At 38.8% G+C, this 26,189-nt stretch overlaps 1 protein-coding gene and 1 long non-coding RNA gene across 2 annotated transcripts; one reads left to right on the top strand and one right to left on the bottom strand.

Moving 5' to 3' along the window:
• Positions 1–397: 397 nt before the first annotated feature.
• LOC148969604 (uncharacterized) lies at positions 398–2,056 on the top strand. Its single transcript, XR_016149204.1, has 3 exons — positions 398–1,008; positions 1,139–1,230; positions 1,315–2,056. It is a non-coding gene; the product is annotated as an uncharacterized LOC148969604 (long non-coding RNA).
• Positions 2,057–11,418: 9,362 nt separating this feature from the next.
• Positions 11,419–25,607, bottom strand: pan3 (poly(A) specific ribonuclease subunit PAN3). Its single transcript, XM_039667025.2, has 18 exons — positions 24,992–25,607; positions 22,743–22,864; positions 22,537–22,606; positions 22,368–22,438; positions 21,562–21,706; positions 21,133–21,362; positions 20,928–21,032; positions 20,774–20,831; positions 20,307–20,468; positions 20,002–20,118; positions 19,450–19,551; positions 16,957–17,122; positions 14,943–15,030; positions 14,429–14,568; positions 14,075–14,204; positions 13,132–13,196; positions 12,900–13,038; positions 11,419–11,703 (listed from the first exon to the last, which is right to left on the bottom strand). Exons 1-18 carry the CDS (start codon positions 25,344–25,346, stop codon positions 11,563–11,565), a joined length of 2,406 nt encoding a protein of 801 aa, XP_039522959.2. The 5' UTR covers positions 25,347–25,607; the 3' UTR covers positions 11,419–11,562.
• Positions 25,608–26,189: the final 582 nt, after the last annotated feature.

The raw sequence follows: 26,189 nt of genomic DNA, 5'->3' as shown, positions 1-26,189 counted from the left end.
ACGTTTTTTTTTTTTGGGGCGAAAAATTAAGTTTCTCCAATCTTCCCAAAACTCTGGATTCAGATAGAGGGCCATGAGACTTAGACCTGAGTGCAAAAATGGAGGCTCTAGCCCCTTCCAGAGCTGAGATATCGAAACTCAAAAATTTGGCCCGAAAAAAAAAACGACAGTGGTACCCCTTACGTTTTTTTTTTTTTGGGCGAAAAATTAAGTTTCTCCAATCTTCCCAAAACTCTGGATTCTGATAGAGGGCAATGAGACTTAGACCTGAGTGCAAAAATGGAGGCTCTAGCCCCTTCCAGAGCTGAGATATCGAAACTCAAAAATTTGGCCCGAAAAAAAACGACAGTGGTACCCCTTAGCACTCAGGTCTAAGTCCCATGGCCCTCTATCAGAATCGAGAGTTTTAAGAAGATCAGAGAAACTCAAAATTTCGACCCCCCAAAAAACTGTTGAAGGTGTAAAGGAGTTAGACACTATAGTATAGTTGTGATTTTGCTGTAAACACGTTTTATTATGTACAGCTAGTTAACAGGGGAGCTCCAGTAAGTACACGTAAAGCTACATTTCTAAAGTGGATTTACATAACCATACATCTTAAACATGCTTATTTAAAATGTCTGTTTACATCAAGCAAAATATTGTATACGTATTGCAGATGAGCACATCACAAAATGAAAAATACATCTGAGTGTAAAGTTATGTGTGCTATTATGTAGGATAATTCACTGTTGTCAACACTCTTTACATTGGACAAATAAACAAATCTATAAAGTAACTAACCATGATTTAATTTGTCCCTTATTAGTGTTGATATATTGAGGAACATTTAAGTTGGGTAAAAAGTGAGTTAACACATCAACCTCAGCATGTAAATGTAGCGTTGAGCTTGTAGTGTTGAGCTAATAATGTAAATCTGTCTGTATGTTACAGGGACAGGAGAACACGCGTGTGTTTATCCGGTGGAGAGAGGCTCATGATGCTGAATGCTGTCATCAAAGGCTTTGAGTGAGTATAGTACAGAAATGGATAACAAAATCTATTCAATATTAAGTTGTAGTTTATTTGAATGATTGTAATTTCAAACGGAGAAATTACAATACTTTTCCGAGTCTTGATTTCTGTAGGTTTGCTGCAGAGCTTTTGTGGAGGAGCAGGACCTGCAAGGAAAGATGATGGCAGCATTTGTTGGAGGAAAAAAAGGTTTTAGGGATTTTACTCAAATGTAAAGTAAGGTTATTTTTAATACATAAATCAAATGACATTGTGCTGTTAAAATTACTGCTTTTGTGTAATATTTTTGTATTTTTGTAGGATGTGAAATGTCTGCAGACTGGTGTGAGCCCTGAGGATGAGGAGCCCAGAGCTGAATCCTGGAAGTGGTGCCATGGATGAGACCCTCTGTCGCTCAACCTGCCCTTACGAGACCCTCCATCTCTCCATCTGCCCTTATGAGTCCCTCTATCACTCCATCTGCCCTTATTGCCTCAGATTGTGAAGCGCAGCTTAGCAACAAGCTCTGGGACGAAGGCACAGTCCCCTCTGGTGAATTCATCAGAATAAAGCCGCAGAATGGGAACCGCAGTGTTGAGTCAGCATTAGGATGTGGTGTTCAGCGCCTGTAAATACATGCTTGTAGTTTGAATAAAGCTTTGTTTCGTGTGTTGATTTGTATATGCATTTGTTTATTGTGATGGTTACTTTTATTTGTTCTTTTACTCATTTATTCATGTTTTTTTATTGTTGTCAGAATATAAAATATAATTAAATAATTCATGTATGCATTAATTCATCGTGTGACTGACAATTGAGATGTTTCACTGCATTTAGCAATATAAATGTATTCGTGCATAACTGTCATATGACAAAACAAATGACATTTTGCTTGTTTTATTAAATTAAATTTTTAGTATATAAAAGGTTATATAATTAAGTATTTGTTAGCATTTAATATTATTATTTTGTTTTTAAGTTTTGGGGTGGGATAACAATGCAATTCATTCTGAAGTAGTGATCCTTAAATTTTTCGAGTATAAAATCAACAGTTTTCTCCAAAGGAGATCTTGTGCTGCCCGTCTCCTTTGTGCAAGCATTGCAAACAGAGGGGAAAACTGTTCTAGGTTGTGATTTAGTGCACCTGTCGCTCATATCATTTAAACTTGGAAACTTATTAAATTCTAGATCATGGAAAGATACCATAGTTGTATAAAAATCATAGTAACAAAACAGAAAACAAAGTTCATTGGTTTGTGTACCTCATAATATGATATTTATACAATGGAAAAAAAAAACAAAATAAATATCTGAAAAGGGACTTGTTAGGTAGTAATGCCTTTAGACCCTTCCAGAGCTGAGATAATGAGATATTTATAATTTCATAAATGCTACGTGGGATCTCAATATCTCAGCTCTGGAAGGGTATAGAGCGAAAAATAACGAAAGGGGTACCACTGTCGTTTTTTTTTTTTTTGGTGTCGAAATTTTGAGTTCCTCTGATCTTCTTGAAACTCTGGATTCTGATAGAGGGCCATGGGACTTAGACCTGAGTGCAAAAATGGAGGCTCTAGACCCTTCCAGAGCTGAGGTATTGAGATCCCAGTTTGCATTTATGCCATTATAAACAACTCAAAATCTCAGCTCTGGAGGGGTCTAGAGCCTCCATTTTTGCACTCAGGTGTAAGTCCCATGGCCCTCTATCAGACTCCAGAGTTTCAATAAGATTGGAGAAAAAAATTTTCGCAAAAAAAAAACAAAAAAATAAAAAAAAACGAAAGGGGTACCACTGTCGTTTTTTTTTTGGGGGGGGGGGGGTCGAAATTTTGAGTTCCTCTGATCTTCTTGAAACACTGGATTCTGATAGAGGACCATGAGACTTGGATCTGAGTGCAAAAATGGAGGCTCTAGACCCTTCCAGAGCTGAGATAGAAATATTGAGATCCCACATAGCATTTATGCCATTATAAACAACTCAATATCTCAGCCCTGGAGAGGTCTAGAGCCTCCATTTTTGCACTCAGGTCTAAGTCCCATGGTCCTCTATCAGAATCCAGAGTTTCAAGAAGATTGGAGAAACTTATTTTTTCACACCAAAAAAACAAAAAACAAAAGGGGTAGCCAACCACTGTCGGGTTTTTTTGGGGTCGAAATTTTGAGTTTCTCTGATCGTCTTGAAACTATGGATTCTGATAGAGGGCCATGGGACTTAGACCTGAGTGCAAAAATGGAGGCTCTAGACCCTTCCAGAGCTGAGATATTGAGATCCCACGTAGCATTTATGCCATTATAAGTAACTCAATGTCTCAGCTCTGGAGGGGTCTAGAGCCTCCATTTTTGCACTCAGGTCTAAGTCCCATGGCCCTCTATCAGAATCCAGAGTTTTGGGAAGATTGGAGAAACTTTTTTTTCACACCAAAAAAATAACGAAAGGGGTACCACTGTCGATTTTTTTTTTTTTTTGGGGGGGGGGGGGGGGGGTCGAAATTTTGAGTTTCTCTGATCTTCTTGAAACTCTGGATTCTGATAGAGGGCCATGGGACTTAGACCTGAGTGCAAAAATGGAGGCTCTAGACCCTTCCAGAGCTGAGATATTGAGATCCCACTTAACATTTATGCCATTATAAACAACTCAATATCTCAGCTCTGGAGGGGTCTAGAGCCTCAATTTTTGCACTCAGGTGTAAGTCCCATGGCCCTCTATCAGAATCCAGAGTTTCAATAAGATTGGAGAAAATTTTTTTTGCAAAAAAAACCAACAAAAAAACGAAAGGGGTAACACTGTCGTTTTTTTTGGGGGGGGGGGGGGGGGGTCGAAATTTTGAGTTCCGCTGATCTTCTTGAAACTCTGGATTCTGATAGAGGGCCATGGGACTTGGATCTGAGTGCAAAAATGGAGGCTCTAGACCCTTCCAGAGCTGAGATATAGATATTGAGATCCCACGTAGCATTTATGCGATTATAAACAACTCAATATCTCAGCTCTGGAGGGGTCTAGAGCCTCCATTTTTGCACTCAGGTCTAAGTCCCATTGTCCTCTATCAGAATCCAGAGTTTCAAGAAGATTGGAGAAACTTATTTTTTCACACCAAAAAAACAAAAAACAAAAGGGGTACCACTGTCTGGTTTTTTTTTGGGTCGAAATTTTGTGTTTCTCTGATCTTCTTGAAACTATGGATTCTGATAGAGGGCCATGGGACTTAGACCTGAGTGCAAAAATGGAGGCTCTAGACCCTTCCAGAGCTGAGATATTGAGATCCCACATAACATTTATGACATTATAAACAACTCAATATCTCAGCTCTGGAGGGGTCTAGAGCCTCCATTTTTGCACTCAGGTGTAAGTCCCATGGCCCTCTATCAGAATCCAGAATTTCAATAAGATTGGAGAAAAAAAATTTCGCAAAAAAAAAAACGAAAGGGGTACCACTGTCGTTTTTTTTTGGGGGGGGGGTCGAAATTTTGAGTTCCTCTGATCTTCTTGAAACTCTGGATTCTGATAGAGGGCCATGGGACTTGGATCTGAGTGCAAAAATGGAGGCTCTAGACCCTTCCAGAGCTGAGATAGAAATATTGAGATCCCACAAAGCATTTATGCCATTATAAACAACTCAATATCTCAGCTCTGGAGAGGTCTAGAGCCTCCATTTTTGCACTCAGGTCTAAGTCCCATGGTCCTCTATCAGAATCCAGAGTTTCAAGAAGATTGGAGAAACTTATTTTTTCACACCAAAAAAACAAAAACAAAAGGGGTAGCCTACCACTGTCGGGGTTTTTTTGGGTCGAAATTTTGAGTTTCTCTGATCTTCTTGAAACTATGGATTCTGATAGAGGGCCATGGGACTTAGACCTGAGTGCAAAAATGGAGGCTCTAGACCCTTCCAGAGCTGAGATATTGAGATCCCACGTAGCATTTATGAAATTATAAATATCTTAATATCTCAGCTCTGGAAGGGTCTAAAGACTCCATTTTTGCACTCAGGTCTAAGTCCCAAGGCCCTCCATCAGAATCCACAGTTTCAAGAAGATTGGAGAAACTTATTTTTTCGCACCAAAAAACAAAACAAAAAAACAAAAGGCGTACCACTGTCGTTTTTTTTTTGGGGGGGGGGTGTCAAAATTTTGAGTTTCTCTGATCTTCCTGAAACTCTGGATTCTGATAGAGGAACATGGGACTTGGACCTGAGTGCAAAAATGGAGGCTCTAGACCCTTCCAGAGCTGAGATATTGAGATCCCACGTAGCATTTATGCCATTATAAGTAACTCAATGTCTCAGCTCTGGAGAGGTCTAGAGCCTCCATTTTTGCACTCAGGTCTAAGTCCCATGGCCCTCTATCAGAATCCAGAGTTTCAAGAAGATTGGAGAAACTTTTTTTTCGCACCAAAAAAATAACGAAAGGGGTACCACTGTTGATTTTTTTTTTTTTTTGGGGGGGGGGGGGGGGGGTCGAAATTTTGAGTTTCTCTGATCTTCTTGAAACTCTGGATTCTGATAGAGGGCCATGGGACTTAGACCTGAGTGCAAAAAAGGAGGCTCTAGACCTCTCCAGAGCTGAGATATTGAGATCCCACATAACATTTATGCCATTATAAACAACTCAATATCTCAGCTCTGGAGGGGTCTAGAGCCTCCATTTTTGCACTCAGGTGTAAGTCCCATGGCCCTCTATCAGAATCCAGAGTTTCAATAAGATTGGAGAAAAAAAATTTTGCAAAAAAAAAACAACAAAAAAACGAAAGGGGTACCACTGTCGTTTTTTTTTTGGGGGGGGGGGGGGGGTCGAAATTTTGAGTTCCGCTGATCTTCTTGAAACTCTGGATTCTGATAGAGGGCCATGGGACTTGGATCTGAGTGCAAAAATGGAGGCTCTAGACCCTTCCAGAGCTGAGATAGAGATATTGAGATCCCACGTAGCATTTATGCCATTATAAACAACTCAATATCTCAGCTCTGGAGAGGTCTAGAGCCTTCATTTTGGCACTCAGGTCTAAGTCCCATGGTCCTCTATCAGAATCCAGAGTTTCAAGAAGATTGGAGAAACTTATTTTTTCACACCAAAAAAACAAAAAACAAAAGGGGTACCACTGTCGGGGTTTTTTTTGGGTCGAAATTTTGAGTTTCTCTGATCTTCTTGAAACTATGGATTCTGATAGAGGGCCATGGGACTTAGACCTGAGTGCAAAAATGGAGGCTCTAGACCATTCCAGAGCTGAGATATTGGGATCCCACATAGCATTTATGCCATTATAAATATCTCAGCTCTGGAAGGGTCTAGACTCTAGAGCCTCCATTTCTGCACTCAGGTCTAAGTCCCATGGCCCTCTATCAGAATCCAGAGTTTCAAGAAGATTGGAGAAACTTTTTTTTCGCACCAAAAAAATAACGAAAGGGGTACCACTGTCGATTTTTTTTTTTTTGGGGGGGGGGTCGAAATTTTGAGTTTCTCTGATCTTCTTGAAACTCTGGATTCTGATAAAGGGCCATGGGACTTAGACCTGAGTGCAAAAAAGGAGGCTCTAGACCCTTCCAGAGCTGAGATATTGAGATCCCACTTAACATTTATGCCATTATAAACAACTCAATATCTCAGCTCTGGAGGGGTCTAGAGCCTCAATTTTTGCACTCAGGTGTAAGTCCCATGCCCCTCTATCAGAATCCAGAGTTTCAATAAGATTGGAGAAAAATTTTTTTGCAAAAAAAAAAGAAAAAAAAAAAAAGAAAGGGGTACCACTGTCGTTTTTTTTTTGTTTTTTTTTTGGGGGGGGGGGGGGTCGAAATTTTGAGTTCCGCTGATCTTCTTGAAACTCTTGATTCTGATAGAGGGCCATGGGACTTGGATCTGAGTGCAAAAATGAAGGCTCTAGACCCTTCCAGAGCTGAGATAGAGATATTGAGATCCCACGTAGCATTTATGCCATTATAAACAACTCAATATCTCAGCTCTGGAGAGGTCTAGAGCCTTCATTTTTGCACTCAGGTCTAAGTCCCATGGTCCTTTATCAGAATCCAGAGTTTCAAGAAGATTGGAGAAACTTATTTTTTCACACCAAAAAAACAAAAAACAAAAGGGGTACCACTGTCGGTTTTTTTTTTCGGGTCGAAATTTTGAGTTTCGATATCTCAGCTCCAGAAGGGTCTAGAGCCTCCATTTTTGCACTTCGGTTTAAGTCTCATGGCCCTCTATCAGAATCCAGAGTTTCAAGAAGATCAGAGAAACTCAAAATTTTGACCCAAAAAAAAAAAAAAAAACGACAGTGGTACCCCTTTCGTTTTTTTTTTTTTGTTGTTTTTTTTGGTGCAAAAAAATACGTTTCTCCAATCTTCTTGCATACAATATCAAAATCCTCTCAAATTTGTAAATGGGGATTTTTGGAAAGGGTCAAATGCAGATAGAAACTTCTAATTCTAAAAAAAAAACACTTTTCGCTTAGAATTATAAGCTTCTATCTGCCAAAACATTTGAACAAAAAAAAATAATGTGGTAACAATGTCTCAACATGTGTTAGAAAGTAATATTTTATCCTTTATATGACATTTATTTTGTATTTTTTAGCACTTCCATGTATTTAGGACATTTCAAATTAAGCAAGGTATGTCTAAATATTTTCCCCTGTGCATAATCTTCATTTTTGCTACCAATTTGGTGGGTAATTAAACACATTATTGCAGAAATTATACTTTAATCTTTCTTTTGCTTAGACAGAAAGCAGCCACTGTAATACATCCGAGCAGGACTTTATTCCAGCTAAAGTGGGCCAGGTAAAATGGCTTTCTCTCTAGACCTCAATATGGCTGAAATAACATGCAAACATTTATTGTTGTATTTAAGATCCTATTAATTAAATTGTTAAATATTTGACCTACAAGCCTTAATATGGTAAACATTAAGACATTTTAAGACTTTAAAAACTGCAAGAAAATCTACATGCTTCAGCAAATTAATTAATAAAGTTGAATAATCTTTGAAAAATTATTCACTGACTATATAATTGTCACAGTCTTTGTCTGCACCATTCTGTCTTCGTCATCTTCACTACACTTCCCAGCATCCTCTTGTCTACACACCTGAACTCACTCCCTCAAACATCCACCTGTTCATCGTCCTGATCATCTGTGTCACCTGTCGTCACCTTGTTAGTGTTCATTTGTATCTGTATTTAGTTCTCTCTGTTTCAGTCTGTGATTGTCGGTTCTTGATTATGTTTCATGGATAGTGTGTGTAATCTTCTGCCAGTCTTCCTTGTACCTGTTTGGAGTTTTTGAGTAAATATTTTGTATTGGAGCTTTACGTCAGCCTCAGCCTGTCTTCATTCCACACTACACCGTGACAGAAGAACCGACCAAACATGGATTTCCCTGCAGTAAGTCTAATGTGCCATGAGCAGGGAAACAGCTCTCTTGAGGAACACCTGGAGGTTTTCCTGGATTTGGTACCTCAAACCAGTTTCCCAGATGACTGCCTCTGCACGTTTCTATGTGTGGGACTGAACAACACCACTCTAGCGCATTTGTCTGGGGAACCACCTCAAGGAAGCTTTGCACAATTTGTGGAGTGGGTGCTGGTATCTTCCACAATGAACATGGTGCAGATGAAGACTGACAGAACGCCCCCCTTCAAAAAGGCGCGACCTCACACCGTAGAACATCAATGGGGTGGGGGGGTGGGCGCCCTGGAGGCTCTGGCAGGGCGGTCTCGGCGGGGCGAGGCTCTGGCGGGGCGAGGCTCTCGCTGGGATTTCTTAGCGGGACGAGACTCGGGCTGGGCGGTCTCGGGATGGATGATCTCTGGCGTTGGAGTGGGGCTGGAGACGTCATCGACAGTGAAGGATGATCCGCAGGATACCAGCACCAACTCCACAAATTGTGCAAAGCTTCCTTGAGGTGGTTCCCCAGACAAATGCGCTAGAGTGGTGTTGTTCAGTCCCACACATAGAAACGTGCAGAGGCAGTCATCTGGGAAACTGGTTTGAGGTACCAAATCCAGGAAAACCTCCAGGTGTTCCTCAAGAGAGCTGTTTCCCTGCTCATGGCACATTAGACTTACTGCAGGGAAATCCATGTTTGATCGGTTCTTCTGTCACGGTGTAGTGTGGAATGAAGACAGGCTGAGGCTGACGTAAAGCTCCAATACAAAATATTTACTCAAAAACTCCAAACAGTTACAAGAAAGACTGGCAGAAGATTACACACACTATCCATGAAACATAATCAAGAACCGACAATCACAGACTGAAACAGAGAGAACTAAATACAGATACAAATGAACACTAACAAGGTGACGACAGGTGACACAGATGATCAGGACGATGAACAGGTGGATGTTTGAGGGAGTGAGTTTAGGTGTGGAGACAAGAGGATGCTGGGAAGTGTAGTGAAGATGATGAAGACAGAATGGCGCAGACAAAGACTGTGACAATTATATAGTCAGTGAATAATTTTTCAAGGATTATTAAACTTAATGAATTAATTAACTTAATTAATTAATGAATTAATCTGAAGCATGTCAATTTTCTTGCAGTTTTTAAAGTCTTAAAATGTCTTATTTATGTTTACCATATTAAGGCTTATAGGTCAAATATTTAACAATTTAATTAATGGGGTCTTAATTACAACAATAAACGTTTGCATGTTATTTCAGCCATATTGAGGTCTAGAGAGAAAGCCATTTTACCTGGCCCACTTTAGCTGGAATAAAGTCCTGCTCAGACTTAATCTATTCGCATAAGCTATGCAAGAGACAATCATGCCATTTAAAAAAAAAAAAAGAATGTTATCTTTTATTAATCTTTATTAAAATACTGCTGTACACACAAATATTGCAAAAATGTGACAATAAACAAGAAGGGCATAAAACGTACTGGGATGGTGAAGGAGGATTTCATGTGTGAATGTGTATGTGTATGGAGTGCGTTCCACTGGAGGCTGGGTACATGATATGAGATTGCCTGTAAAAGGTGTGTGTGTGTGTGTGTGTGTGTGTGTGTGTGTGTGTGTGTGTGTGTGTGTGTAGGTGTGAGTGTAGGTGTGCATGTAGGCGTGTGCGTGTGTGAGAGAGAGAATCAGAGGAGGACATAGGCTTGGCACCACGTTCACCAAGTAGTCTACTGATCAGTTAAAAAAAAAAATACATTATTGAACTCACAGCATCCTTTGCCTGCAGCATCCTGCACCCTCTCAGTCCAGTGTGGCACACCCAAATCTGTGCTGCAAGTCCCACCTGTTCCTTGACTCACGGATTGGGCAGTCACCAATGACAGGTCAGACACATTCAGTCATTGGCATATTCCTGTCAGGGATCATCCTGAGCGAATTCCAAACTGTTGTCCGGATCTTGTCACATAATTTGAACGTCAAATAATAGCTAAACAAAAACAAAACCAAGAGAAACCAATACAATCCCAACCGTCCTGCTGAGATTGGTCCACAGAGACCAAGTGAGGTGAGAAACATCCCATCATGCATCTCTGTACAACAACTTTTTGAGGAATGGGAATGACGGTAACAACACAATATGATATTCACTATATCCAAACCAATACTGAAGGAGAGCGGGAAAATGAGAACGAATGAGGGAAAAGAATGACGAAAAGGACAGAAACTTGTAATGCTCCACAACAGAGACGTACAAAAGGGACATTCCACAAAGAGACAGAACTGGTTTCCCTTGCTAGCGTGGTCCAGTTCTTTGGTTCCTATCACGAAAAAAAAAAAATACAAAAAAATTCATCCTCTCAAAATCTGATTTCAAAAAGCATCCACAAAATGAAAGGATGTTGCAAAATTCTGAAATAAACAATTTTACACAGCAAGAGGCGAGAGCACCCCTTTGTCAGCGCCAGCAAACACCGTGAATCCCCCTCGACGAAACACAACCAGTAACCTCCCCTCCCGCCTCCAATTTGGCCGACTTTTAAAGGAGTCATTACATCAGAGAAGGAGTGGTGGCACGTTAATAATGCCACACATTCATAAGTGGTCAGTCTCATCAATTTGCCCAACCCAGTGGTTTGTCCTATCAGAGTTGAGGACCCTGCACACATGACCAGTGGTCTGTCCCAATTTGTAGTACCTCATTAAAATAAAAAAAAGGGCGAGTATATGATGTGGGAAAACAGCGCTCTGTTTTACACCCATTTCATGTGTGAGGCCTCGGCCCTCAATGCACCCTGTGGGACACGCACGCACAATCAGTTAAAAAGGAACTTAAAATGTTTAGTGCATCCTCCGAAGAAAAAAAAAAGAGAAAAAAAATTCAAATAAAAGCAGGAAGTAAAGACTCATTTTTTTTTGACATTGTTCCCAAGTCTAAAAAAAAAATCATCACCATTATTATCACAGCTCTCAGTTCAGTTCATAATTCTGCAGCTGTTGTTGTGAAAACTAAAAAAAAAAAAAGCTTTAGAAAACAACTTTCTGTGGACAGAACAGTGTATCTGACTGGAGGTGAGCAACCAGCTGGCTCTGCCCTGGTTGTGAGATCATCGTTCTGCACCTATGATTCCAGGCTGTAGTGCAATGTGCTCGGTTTCAGGCAGTTCCTGCCCACTCGTGTGGGGATGGATGGGTGTTACAGGGGTCCGTTAGTGGCGGCCTGCAGTTCCTGAAAGGTGCTCTCAAAGCAGCGTTTCAGGTCTGAGTAAGTCACCACAAGCACGCTCTTCTCGTCCCGTGACACCAGGCTGATCTTCTCCGGTACTCCAGCATCCAACTGACAGAAGAAATAAAGGTAGTTTGAGAGTAGTGAATAGTGAAGTGAAGGTTCCCGTAAAATGCCACAATTATAGGTCAAAGACAAATAAGAGGGTCCAAGGTGAAGAATAAGAAAAATTTCAATTGTGACAAGAAATGTACTGACTGTATTTATGTTGCTTTTGAAAAACCTTTACATTATTTTCAAGAAAAGTTTTTTTTTATTGAAATTAAATAGCTCTAAAAATGTCATGCGGTCTAACCGTCAAATAAAAATCATTTTTACAAATAGCATGAACTATTAATTCATAAATATTGATTAATAATTATAAAATAAACATGCAGGGGGGGTCATGAGATCATTATTACATACATACACACACACACACACACACACACACACACATATATATATATATATATATATAAACGACGAAAACATGTTACTTGTTCAATTAATAAACAGTTTGTTTGATGACAAATCGCTAAAGATGAAATTGGCCTCCCTTTCTGTCATTGCGTTTTTTTGTTTAGTTTTTTTAACGAGATATATATATATATATATATATATATATATATATATATATATATATATAAAATGATCTCATGACCACCCCCTGTTGATTCTACCACAGAAAAATTGACCAACTACCTAAAGGGATAATTCACCCCAAAAAAACATTTTCATGTTCCAAACCTGTACGAGTTTCTTTCTTCTGTTGAACAGAAAACAAAATATTTGAAAGAATATGGGAAACTAAACAATTGAGTGGCCCCACTGACTTCAATAGTTGGAAAAAAATACTATGGAAGTCAATGGCTACCGTCAACTGTCTGGTTACTCATATTCTTTCAAATATCTTTTGTGTAGATATTTGTGTAAAAGAAGAAAGAAACTCAGGGTGAGTCAATGATGACAGGTTTGTTTGTTTTTTTGGGTGAACTACCCCCTACAAGTATATTATATAGTACCCTATTATATAGGATTGTTTTTTTCTTTTAATGAGGCTTTTTTATTTATTGATATCCATATATTTGTATCTCCTTGACATTTTTTACTTGCCACCTGCCCCCTCCAAAACAACAATAAACAAAACAGTTCAGCAGGTATATTAAAGTAATATATACACATTGCATTTTTAAATGTAACTTTCAATAAATTGATATATAGTCATTGACCCAGCATATAACATGAGCTCCAATACACAAGCTCACCTTATTGAGACAGGACACGATGTGGCTGAGGTCGATCCAGGGCGTGCCTGTCTCTGTTACCTGGTGGAACAGGTGATCTCTGAAGAGCTTCAGCAGGTAACGGTCACCAGTCTCAGACCATGTTGGGTCCTTCTGGAACCTACAAAAAATAAAATTCAATGTTAAAGTAAACCATTTTGGAAGCATTTTGTAAAAGGTCACCATTTCAGAAAGGTTAATAAAAAACCCTTACTCTGGTCTCTCGTTGATCGTTCCCAGTTTTGCCAGAAGGCGGAACAATCGCCCATTTTGAACCTCCTGCAAAATAAAAATTCAACATATTTGAATAGCAAAAAAATAAGTTATATTGAGATTGTGCAAGTGAGACTTCACAGAATATGAGAAGGGAAGTTAGAGAGGAAACCAGGTCATATTTAAACCTCTTTCAGCATCACATTTTCTCACACAAAAAAACCTTTTTGAAAAAGACCATTCTCATGAAGAAAATTAGTTAAAGGGATAGTTCACCCAAAAATTAAAATTCTGTCAGTAATTACTCACCCTAATGTTGTTCAACCCCTAAAACTTTTGTTCATCTTCAGAACACAAATTAAGATATTTTTGATTAAATCTGAGAGCTGGATCACTCCTCCAGCTGGATCACTAGTCTTTATAAGGGATCGAAACTGGTTATTAAAGACATCGTTAAAATAGTCCAAGTGACTACAGTAGCTCAGTCTTAAGTTTATCAAGCAAATTTTTGGGGTGAACTAACCCTTTAACAGTGCAAGTTTGTAGCAGGGTGGTCGGAAATGTCTTCACACATCTGATACAAATAAATTAGAGGAAAGCAGAAGAAAGAATAGCTAAAACTGTCCAAAATATTTTCTGCAATCACACCACCGCCTATCTCTGGTTTGACATCGGCACATACTAAACAAACTAGATCTGAAAGGGTGTCTCTTTTCATTTCCTGCACTGCCTAGTTGCGTGCGACGAGATCAAAAAGTGAGAGAAATACAGAAATACAAAGTTTGACAAATACAGCATGACTAGTGTAGTCCAAATTAAATAAAATTACAGGGTATTTCACCATTGAAAAATTGAGCTTTCAATAAAACTTGGCTGCCTATGCAGTAGAAATGCCAAAAAACATTCTGAAACTGGTGCTACCGCGACCCGACATGTATGAGTACCTTTGCCAAGTCCTCCTCAATGACATCGTTCCTCATTTGCGAGGCATCAAGTTGAGTGTAAAATCGTGCTCCAATCATGGGCATAATGTCATTGACGCTGCGCAGACGGCTCTGTTCTGACAGCAGGTACCTAAATATTGAAACATGACAAAAAATGGTGCTTAGTTGGTGATTGTTTGAATCACATTCAAACTAATGGTGATTAGTTTGAATGTGGGGCCACAAGTGTGAATGTATGACTACATGCACATTAATCAAGTATTATTAGAACCACAAACTGCCATGCGTCACAATATAACCACTTTGAGAGAGTTTAGGCAAAAAAGTGTGTGTGTGAGAAAGAGAGAGGCCCACAGAATGAGGTTCTTGAGGTCAGATGAGTAGTTGATTGACACCAGCTCCATGGCCTTCTGCAGATTCTCTCTCTGAATGCCAGCTAGAGAGTTACAAGCCAAGGCCAACACCACCTTCCCCAGGGAAATAAGATCTGCTTGCTGATGGACACAAAGAGAAACAGCAACTGATGAAACTAAGAGTTTAGACCCAAAGTGTAAAAACGACAAGCACAGAACAAACAATTTTTTTTTACTCCACAACAATGACAATTCAGCTTTGCCATCACAGGAATAAATTATATTCTAAAACATATATAAAATATATTAAAAAGAAAAGTTATTTTAAATTATGATCATATTGCACAACAATATTACCATATTTTTAGAGACGTCTTTCAACAATAACAACAAAAAAAATCTTAATGACCCAAAATAGTTTATGTAACAAAACATGATTAAATACAGATACGCAGTCAATAAATGTATGTGATGGGCATAACACTATGTTTGGGTGTAAAGGAGATGTACAGTACCTGGTACTGGGGCATCAGCGCCAGGTGGTTGGTCTGACTATTGTCAAATGTTAAGACATCAAACATTCCTACACAGTTGACTCGTAACCTACGGAGAATCAACAGACATTTAGCAACGTTTGTGTTTGCATCTTTTTATGTGTGCAATCTCTGTACAGAGAAGCAGATTAACAGGTAGTGTAATAAAGGAACAGCAAAAACAATCTAAAAGTGAACTTCTCATATATAGATAGAAAATAGGGGCCCCACAGAACACTGACCGAACTGTGGTTTGACTGTCCTTAATTTCAGAAGTCTTATCGAGAAGAGTTTTTGTTTCTTCAAAATCCGTAGTTCGGATTTTGGCTGGCCCCACTAAAGAAAACGCTAAAATATTCCAGGGCCAAGTTTATGGGCAAGCCCCTCAGTGTCTGTTACAATGGACAGAAGTTGGCTACATTTAGATTGGACCTTGGTGGACTAACACAAACAAACTGTCCAAAGCCATCAGATAAAGATGCTAAGACAACAGCCAGACATCTCTTAGAGGGCAAGACGACATCTAGTACCAAGCCTGGGAAGGACAAGACTTCTCAATGGTCCACATACAGTGTCTGCCCTTCGGCCATTTAGATGTTGGCCTATGACTACCATAAACATTCTTAAGGACCTCCGGATGCAGCAGCAGCAGTGAGTGAAACCAAAATGATTCATCCAAATCCATTCATACTTATTCAGAGAAATAAGTATTCTCAGTGCCAACTGTTCGTAAAGCAATATCTTACACAATTCCAGCTGTTAGTGTACAAATGAATGAATACATGACATTTTAATCTTCGTCAATCTTGTTTGAACTCTATTTGTTTAGAATATTGCCAAAGGTATGCTAGTCGTGGATTGGAATGTTATGCTCAGTGGGTCAAACCTTCACTTCAAGGTACCTTCGTCTGCGTGTTCCAGATTTTAGGACCCTTTGGTGCTGCAGGAGATCAGCATCTCACATATCTTCATGTTCTAGGCTGTTGAAACAGATTGCGACTCCTTTCCCCACTGCATTGTCACCCACAAGCAGTGGAAGAAGCAATCAGACTGCTCACTCGATCAAGTGGAATGTACATATAATTTTGCAAAACCTCGTTCCAGAGACCATGTTGTATATTATGAGTAGAAGTACTAGAGTTGTCAAAGTACCGATTTCGGTACCAGGGTTAGGGTCGGTAGTAAAATTTTTAAAAATGTGACACTTTGAGCGCTGTTGAGCGAAATCATATCCTTTGTAAGCGAAAACACCTCTGATTGCCTATTGTACTCACATGCTCATCAGATTTGTCTGTGATTGGCTACAATGATCATGATAGGGGTGGTGATGGCACAGTGGATAGGACACATGCCTTTGGTGTGAGAGACCCGGGTTTGACTCCACTGTGAGACACCAATGTGTCCCTGAGCAAGACACTTAACCCCTAGTTGCTCCAGAGGCGTGCGACCTCTGACATATATAGCATTTGTAAGTCGCTTTGGATAAAAGAGTCAGCTAAATGAATAAATGTCAGCTGGAAGTTATTTTTGTTTATCTTTTTGTCTTTACACTTGTGTCTTCCTTGTGATGATAATACAAAAGAGGATCTACAAGTTTTCTCACCAATCTTGCAGATAAACTCGCTCCACTTTACAATAATTCTAAATGATTGAACAGCCTCCTGTTGGGAGTGTTCTACTACCAAGGTAAAAGACCTTGACTGATGCCCCAAACTAAGAGAGGGCAAATGTGGTCATCTGATGTACTCATAACCACACCTTAACTGACGTGTGATCCAAAAATCACAACATCATTGGTGACGTGAGTACCAATCACTACATTACTTAGCATCCTTGGATAGGAGAAAGTAAAATCACTACAATATATTATCATAATAAATCCTTTAAACATTTGCTAAACAACTCCCAAACATTGCTGATTTAAAATAATTTCAAACACAATCAACTGATACCCAGTTACATGAATATAGTTCTGGTTTAATTGAGAAATATGTACCGTGTCTTTCCAGTGATCAGGATCTTACTAGGGTCCATGACCCTGCAGGCCAGCCCAGCTGTGTGAATGGTGCGCAGTGCCGAGCTCAGCTGGACGATATAGGCCCAAATCAGAGACTCCGGTAACAAGCCTGCATGTTGCCGTGGAGGAGGGAGCTCATGCTGCCCTAATCAAAAAAAAAAACAAAAAACAATTTAAATAAATAAAAAAATATATAAAAAGTATTGGGGATAACACATTACAAGCAATGCAAAATTAGGTGACTTTTTTTTCAAGAAACGAGTAATGCATTAATTTTAAATTTACAACAAAATATTATAATTTACAACAAAATATCGAAAAAGTTACTTTTTCAAATAAGTAACGCAAGTTACTTTGTTTTTCCATTTATTGACTGACACCTCTCCTGTTTCCATGTTCCAAGAAAATGCAGAGGCGTTGTGTGCGCGCTGTGTAAACATGATGCTTATTGTCTTTCAAGACTAAATGTGCCATGCATTTACTCATCTCACTTCAAATCAGATTTAGTGTTCCTAAAAAGGGTTAAAAACAGTGAAACAAACTCAGAATATGTTGAAAAGCTGTAATAATTATGTTAAATAATACAAATATACTTTACGCATTTAATCTCACTTTATTAATGTCTTATGTCTTAGGACATATATTATGTCTTTGCAGCTGTTTTTCGATCATTTAAATCAACCATACATACAACTGAGCAACAATAACTTAAAGGTATAGCGGAGGATTTTCTTTTTCCGGGTGGGTAGTCTATACTATTGGTCCACCTAAGTGTCAATCATTCTGGTGATTGGTTTACGTAAGGCCGTCGTAGGCTACGTGCTCATCCCCATGTAGTTTTCACTTTCAGGTGTATTATGTCGGAGTTACGGTTTCAGCCATTCCTTTGAAAATGGCTGAGGGTCGAAAGAGAAAACATGTTTACGAAGTGTACGATAAGAAGAGAAAGGCCACAGAATATAGAAACAAGACCAGAGGGATTTTGGATGAATATCACACGCTTGCGTGCGCTAAAAGCACAGGTTGGGCTTCTCACTGATGCCGCAGTCGCGAAGATTCTACCAGACAGGTAAAGTTTGTCACGCTATTTGGAGAAATCCATTTAAAATCACTAGTAAAAGTTAATGCAAGCTACAATGCTAGCCCTGGCACGAGTCAATTCATCTGAATTTGTATAAAGTAGCCTTTTGACCAAAATGGTAAATGGTATCACGCTAATATTCTAAAACCTTGTGTGTTTATTATTACACAAATGCAACAAGCTACTTCTCCATATGCAACTATGTATAAAAATAACGTATTAACAATGAGAGATATTAGGTTAAGGACCAACGTAATAGCACTGCTTATATGTTGCTATGTAAAGTAATTGCGATTTGCAAAATAGTTTCCTCAGAACGTATTTCGTGTGATACAGGGTTGCACATATCATGTCTTGAGTCCTCGGTCACTCAATCGATCAGTATAATAAGTAAATAAAACACGGAAGGGCATTTGACATGTTGTCTTTTTTATGAATATTTTTGTGTTAGATTAGAATTTGCAACATAATTGTGCAAGGCGTAATAGACGTTCCCTCTCGGGAGCAAGAGTGTTGTGTTTGTGCATGTGCATTTTTTTTAAAAATTGGAGAGGGCGGGTCTTCTCTAAAATTCGGAAAGATCCTCCGCTATACCTTTAAATATAGATAAACATCACATATGCATTTAATTACATTTTTTTTTATTGCTGAAGTAAGAGTGCTAAACTTCTCCATCCTATTCTTCTGCAATCCAGAATGGCAGCACAATTGTAAAATTAGTTTAAGCTGAGCCCTCCACAGTACAGGTGTGGGAAAACAAGCCCAGCCAAGGTGAGAAAAAGTATTGCAAAAGTATTTACGAATTAAAGTCTATATGAAGTAACGCAATTAGTAACTTTTTAGCGATTAACGCAATATTGTATTATTTTTAAACGTAACTTTCCCCAACACTGATTATAAATGCATACTTAAATTGACATGCGAACACCCAACACATTAAATGAATGTCTAAACTCTGTGATAGTATGGTAGCTTAAACATGGGCAATAAAAAACGTTTTCAGCACCAAGGTTTCAGATAAATGTTTTATATCAATATATACACAAATATGTGTATATTTTAGATGTTGTGACTGGTTTAACACACCCTGATAAGCACGCGTTTTATGGTTTGAGGCTGCACTGTAGCTAATGCAGCCGTATGTGCTGCAGCTGTTTATAGCTAAACGCCATACCTGGGTTTTGCTTCCTCTGCCAGTCTTCAGCTTGCAAGTACTGAACATACCTGAGAAAGGAACGGTTTCAACCACTCCTTCCTCTTTTACTCGCTACATGTTCACAAAGACGCAACTGCCACCAGACATTTAACATGCTCTGCAAATAACGGCTGTATCCTCACACACACAAACAGAAACAACTGAGCAAAACTAGAAAAGGAAAAAAAAAACTCACCCCACTTTCTTTTTGTAAAGTAAGAATCTGCTGCCGGATCATTGAAGTGCCTGCTGAACATGGTCTCCGCCCCCGCATGGAAGTCATAGGAGAACACTAGTGCTGTGGAGGACAGACATGATTGATATATAAAAAGTCTCTAAAAGAATCAATCAATGACAATTTTGTTTCAAGCACAGATGGTTTCATATCATTTTAAAAAATCTTTTATAATTTTTCCCAAGTATAATAATTATTATTAACAAACAATTAATTTGCATGAATAAATATGCGTGTTCAATAAATGTAAGAATTGTGTCAAACTACCAATGATTTCTTTTTCTTTTTTATGAAACATCAGAATAGATGTGAATTTTAATTCATCAAATAAAAACACCTCACAGCAGAGGTGCAATCAAGACAACGCATGGGTGAATGGCATTTTTAAAGCATTTTTTAAATAAAAAAATGATCATAACTTCACTGACATTAAGTGGAGAAACCAAAAGCTGTTCTGCACAATAGTTTTGATTTGCACATGCCCAGTCATATAAAAAGCAAACTTGTTCATACAGTGGTCTCCAAACGCTTTGGTGGTGAAGACCTCTCGGAGGGTCACAGTATTGGAGTGCTGAATCTTCTTCCACATGTCTACCAGCATCATACACTTGGTGTTTACCAGCCTGAAGCCTGTGAATGCATAAAAGTAATTTCCAAAGTCACACGAGAGTACTTAGTAAAACTTACATATCGGAGTTTAGGTTCTCCGATATATTAAGTCTTGATACTTTTTCATTTTAATTACGTTTAATTGGTTAACAATGTACTATCAATGTATTATCAGTGTACAGAGCAGTGAAATTAGGGCAATGCCTCACCATGTATCCTCCTGAGGCAGTAAGGCAGGTCATCTTTGCTGTTGACTGCCTTGTAACAGGAAGTGATGTAACTGAAATTGCTGGTTTTCTGAAGACGGTTGGGTGGGGGAAGGGGTTCCAGGGGAAAGAGGCTGTGGTAACTGTCTACCTCAGATGGCACTCCTAAAGGAGAGATGGAACAGGTGACTTCAACATACAACACACCTGTACACACTTACTGCAAAAAAACAAACAAACAAGGATTTTATGTGGATATGGATGACAGGTGGATAACCATGTAGATACTTTTCAAAACTAACAAAATAAAGACAGACAGACAACGGATGTGGTTTTCTTCTCAGATGGCAGGTGAATCCAGATGGGCGGACCACAAAACAGACATTATAACTGAACAGTTTCTATGTTGTCCATTAAAACAAAAACGATGTTAACAGATCATGCCAACACAAGACAAACCACATCCTTACCAGTGTTCTCAGACTGATCTATTTGTGCCATCGTTATCAAATGCCTGTTAATCAGCTCCTTCAAAAAAAAGACAAATATAGAAAAAGTGAAAAAACAAATCAACAACTTCTAGACAACACTGGCTAACACATGAAGGCAGAAACAGCGGATTACCTGTCGGAGTTCATCAGCCATAAAGAAGGATGGCGCGTTGGCTTTTGGTTGCATGTATGCCACATGAGGTGCCGTTTGTGGATACATGTGATACGTGGGGAATACCTGAAAATGAAAAGAAATAAATAAATCAGTCAATTCAGGTGCACAGCAATAAAAATACAATAATAGTGCACAGCAAACTCCCAATATACGTGGACCATACCATTCCAGCCAAGGGAGCAGGGGTGTTATCGGTATAGAAATAGGTTGTCCCGCCTACAGTCTCCTTTTGAATTACGTGGGCTCCACCTCCCGGGTCAGACGCAGTGGTGGGCACCATGTAATTGGCTGGGTTGGGGTTGGGTGTATGGCTGCGCCGCCGCGGGGCTGGGGAGGTGTGAGGGGTGATTTTGGGGGAGTGGAGAGGCGATGACCCAGCAGAGAGGGACATGCCTGTCCAAGAAACCACACATTAAAGCCTGATTAAAAACTGATTCACACAAGGAGACCGCAACCTAACCTAAAAGATCATATACATTAAAAGACCGAATTGAAATACAAAGCGTAAAATAAGACGTGTTTAGCAAGACAAAAACAGAAAGAAAAAAAAAAGAAAAAACACTGGGTGGTACTTTTTGGTAGAGTCACTGACCAGGTGCAAGAGCAGCCGCCGTGGAGCTGCTCAGGCCAGGATGAGGGAAGATGGGGGAAGCGAATGCTGGCACGGTTGTCTGAGATATGGAGGCCATTCGTGGGGCCCCTTTAGGGACGAATTCACTAGCTGTGGGGTTAGGACCCTGAAAAAGAACCACAGATATAAACAGAACTGTAATGGTTTCACTCCAACAACATCAAGAAAGTTTTTCCCAAGTTAGGGATGTGCGATGCAAAACATTTTTCATAAATCAACTTCTATCTTTAGGAACTCCTGTATAATTATGCTGGTTTCTGACTCATTACTAATCGGTTTTTCAAACTGGGTTTAGGTTATTTATTTAAAATTAAATAAAAAAATAAAAAAAATAGATTAAAATAAAAAAATATAATGAAAATAATTCAATAAAATAAATAATTGATTAAAATAACAATAGCATCTTTTACACAATAATATATATTTATATTTTAATACTAATTGGGTCTTTATACTTAAACATTGCATTAAAAAACAACCAATGCATACCATAGAAGGTTAATGCTGAGGAATTTGAATACACAACCTTTTTTTCCTGTGGAAACTGAGTGTATAATTATCCAAGTACTTCTACTGTCTATTTTTTAAAGTTACTAATTGACAAGTCATTTGTTGCATGAGTAGTCTGACCCAAAATATAAAAGTAGCATGGAAAAATTTTATTTTCTTATGCCTTCTCAAAAGATGTTAAAAATACAGGTGATTATTGCATCAACAAAATACCGAGTCACAACATTAACAGCATAATTGACATATTAAACACTCACTTTTCTCCTTTGTGATATGCTCAAAGAACCAAAATCACTGAAGAGAGATGATGTTGGGGAATTTACTGGATCTAAAAAGTGGAGTGGATGGATAAAAAAAACAGATTTTTAAATCTTACCACAACAGCTTAATTGCCAAAAAAAAAATGTCAAACAACTTTTATCACACCATGTGTGCTGGGGCTGAAGCTCTTGGCATCGTTCAGCAGACTTGGAGAGCTGCTACTGCTGGTCATTCTCTGAAAACACAAGCAACCATCAAAATGTGAAGTGTCCTATTATGAATCTCCACGGTGTGCTCAATTTGACAGACCCAGTAGCTAGCATCATATAATAATTTCCTATCACCACACAGTCACTAGTGGTTTAAGTTACCTGCATCATAGAATATTTGGACTCTGCTGGGCCTCCAAACCCATTAACTCCAATAAAAGTGCTGCTGAAGTATGAGTTGGTCAGACTGGCATCATTCAGAGGACCACCCTCCATTCCAGGGACTGCAATAAAAGAAAACATGTATGTGATCCCTTTGTGTTTACAACATCTTACTCAAAGTCCTATTTAATCCTTTTACAAACTAAATAAATAATTTAAAATATTGGTTGGTTCTGCATATATTTTAAGTGTTAAAGCTGCAGTCCGGCATTTTTCCTCTTTGTCGCCATCTCTGTTCGAAATCTGCAATTGCAGTCATTCGCGGAATTATCAACTTTACGCAAGTTGTACTTCAACACCCTCGACAAGGCACAGCGCGAATGAAGACACTGTTTGAGGAGAGTGTGAGACTGTCAGTCACCGCGCTGGTGTCAATACTGGCATTCAGAATCACAGATTATTCTTTTTGGAAGTATGACCAACATAATAATTTTCACCGAAAAAAGTCACTGGTGATTGTCGTTTGAACCTTTCTGGATGCGCCATCAAATTGATAAGCCGAGACTTCTTCTTTATGTGTACAGATATGATGCAATCAATGACGCAAAGACATGCTCGAAACTACCAGAGAGATCCACCAGAACCACTGGAATTAAAAACATTATTTCAAGCTTACCGTTTTGAATCGAGCCAAGGCAAGCAAATAGTTTTGAACACTGGCTGGTTATATATTTTCTAAAATATGTACTATTTGTACTTTCTCAAATATGTATTTTAGATAATTTTTAACCAAAAAAAGCAACAGACTACATCTTTAAAACGATTACTGTGCTCTCCTAAAAGAGCAAAAACAAGCTTTAAGAAGCCGCTGGAAATAACTTCTTAATTTATTGTTAAAATGTACTCAAAAATGTAGACACAAGCAAATCAAAAAGTGCCATCAAAAGACTGGCAAACAAAATGCTTGCTATTACAAGATATTTCAATCTTGCATGTGGACAATGGCAGGTTTATTCCTATGGCAAGCCATTTAACATTTATCCCTTAAAACTAGGGCTGCCCCCTAATATTTGACAAGAAGAGGATTTTGAAGACTGATTTTGTTCTGCCACTTTTTGTAAAACTTTATTTCAGAAAACAGCTATTTTACAGAATTATTGGTCAATCTTTGAAATTTACCAACTCAGCAACCACTATGCACATTTGCTGTAATTCTGCATTATAGTTACATTTTAAAGTAATTACGGTCTGTTTCACACATTTAATCGGCTACTGTGCCAGTCTAATAATTGTATTTATTGTCAATGTTGCTTGTTTATGGTTGTTGATTCCAAAATGCCATGATTAGTGTTAACTGTCTATGAAACAGAAGTGTCTGTCGACTGTCACTAATTTGGTTTGAGTGCTGTCCTGATGTGTCAGCAGCATACATTAAATTTAGTTTGTTTTGTGTCATACATTTTGCAACCAGGCCAGTTGACACCATATTCCACTAAAAAGCACACCCCGATCGTGTAATCGTGCAATTATTTGTAATGAGGATTTGCATTTTATTTATTTTGGCAACAACTCTCAAACTCACTTTTCCTGATGAGGGAAGGGGGTGTGAGGCCGGTTCACTGCAGAGTCCGACTCCTACATTTTAAATATATTTTCATTCAATTTTGTTTATAAGAGAGAAGGTTGTTATATTATAATTGCATAAATGCTCATTACTATGGTTTAGCATTTCTCCCCCCTGACTATTCATGGCTTGAATGAATGACTAACAGTTAACTATGAAAATCTAGTTCCTACTTAAAACTAACAGAAATCCCCTGGTAGTATAATGTCTATAATGACCATTTTCTTGTGAAACGGATAAAATAACAGTAATTAAAAACTAGATTACTGCAGTACTACAAGATAACGAAACACTGGTTTGTTTTAAAGCAATAATTGTACAAATGGCTTGCCATACCTTCCAGTTTTTTTAAAAAAACTAGAAAAATTATTCATTTTTTAACCATTTTGGAACCAGCAAAAACCGCACAGAGCATTAACTAAACGCTTTTGCGAAATTTGTTCAAGTATTTTCGTCTTTCGTTGAAAAGAGCCAGCGCGCTGTGGAGTAACATGTTGAATTTCCCGTGTTGTTTTGGTCGCGAGAGGTAGGCCCAGGCTAAATCCACGGCATCGATTTAGACAAAAGCCGCCGTGTAGTAACAACAACACAGAGCAGTATACACTAGGCCTCAGTGCAAACTTACTGGACAACAGCTGTCCCTCCAGAGCTGTTCCCGCGGGACCGAGAGAATCGTTCTTTTTGGGAACATTCGCAGGAGCGCCACTGACCGGACTCCCTCCAAGCACGTATCCTCCCGCCGTCACTGCTCCACCGGCCAGAGATAAAGACACGGGGCTTCCTCCTCCTCCTCCTCCAGCACCTGTACTACCGCCGTGAAGAGAAAGGCTCGCCATGGACGGGTCCTCGTGCAGAAACTGGCATTCATCTCCGTAAAAACACGTCTTGTCTTTCGCGTAATAACGACAGAATTTTACTTTCACACCCGGTATTCCGACACCCCCGAGCGGAGCAGCTGAAGCTGGGAGTCCACTGTTCATGGCACCGCTGCTGCTGCTGCTCCCGCCGGAAGAGACTTGCACATAGAGCGAAGTTTAGCAGCAGTATATTCTAAAACACTTGAAAAACAACGGGCACCTTACTGGACGTTTAGCAATAAAATCAGCCTCCTCATCGAGCCAGATCACTAGTCATAAAGAGCCATACTTTTGTTGCCATGCACTGATACTCGTTATCGGGGTCCATAGCTGGCCTACTAGTCCATCAGCCTGGCGTTTGGCTGAGATCATGCTGTTGTTGTTGTCTTCTGTCTACACTTGTTCAGCTAGGCGCTAATAGCTCTTGCTGTGCATGCTGGGTACGACCAGACTGCAGTTCACATAAGGAGTCAGCAGGGGATTAATTTAAATCATAAAGCACATTTTACAATTGATATATTGACATTTAGCCTAATACTTTCAGAGTGTTGATGTTGTATTTTGAGCGTTTAAAGTAGAGAATTTTACTTTGCACTTCTCAAAAATAGAAAAAAAATTCTATTAATTTGGTATTTGTATCAATTTGATTTGATTAGGCCTAAATAATTTATACAGACATGTTTTATTATTATTATTTTACAACCAATTAAATAGTACATTTATCTAATATCATTAATTCATACAAACATTGTTCATTAACTTATTTCCCCCAATAAATTATATTTAAATTATTATTGCATCTGCTTAATTAAATGTTATACTTAAGAGATTTGTAATGTTAATGTCCTCTAAGATTGAGTGCTTAAAAAATAAAGAATTTTGCTTTGCACTTTGCTCTCAATTCATTTCAATTCAGTTTAGTTACTCAATTCAAATGAGCCTTGTTGCCATGACAAATTGTACATT

The sequence above is a fragment of the Pimephales promelas genome, chromosome 22 (genome assembly GCF_988280905.1).
Source record: "Pimephales promelas chromosome 22, fPimPro1.hap1.1, whole genome shotgun sequence".
Classification (NCBI taxonomy): Eukaryota; Metazoa; Chordata; class Actinopteri; order Cypriniformes; family Leuciscidae; genus Pimephales; species Pimephales promelas.
The sequence above is the reverse complement of the archived record's forward strand: the minus strand, read 5'-3'. Positions and strand labels throughout refer to the sequence as shown.

What these genes read in the sequence shown, in the direction of transcription:
- pan3 (XM_039667025.2), bottom strand. Translation starts at nt 25,346, where the DNA reads ATGAACAGTGGACTCCCAGCTTCAGCTGCTCCGCTCGGGGGTGTCGGA. An exon ending in GGAGGGACAGCTGTTGTCCA is followed by an intron (nt 22,865 to 24,991) that starts GTAAGTTTGCAC and finishes CTTTTATTGCAG; the next exon opens with TCCCTGGAATGGAGGGTGGT. An exon ending in ACGATCAACGAGAGACCAGA is followed by an intron (nt 13,039 to 13,131) that starts GTAAGGGTTTTT and finishes TATTTTTTGTAG; the next exon opens with GTTCCAGAAGGACCCAACAT.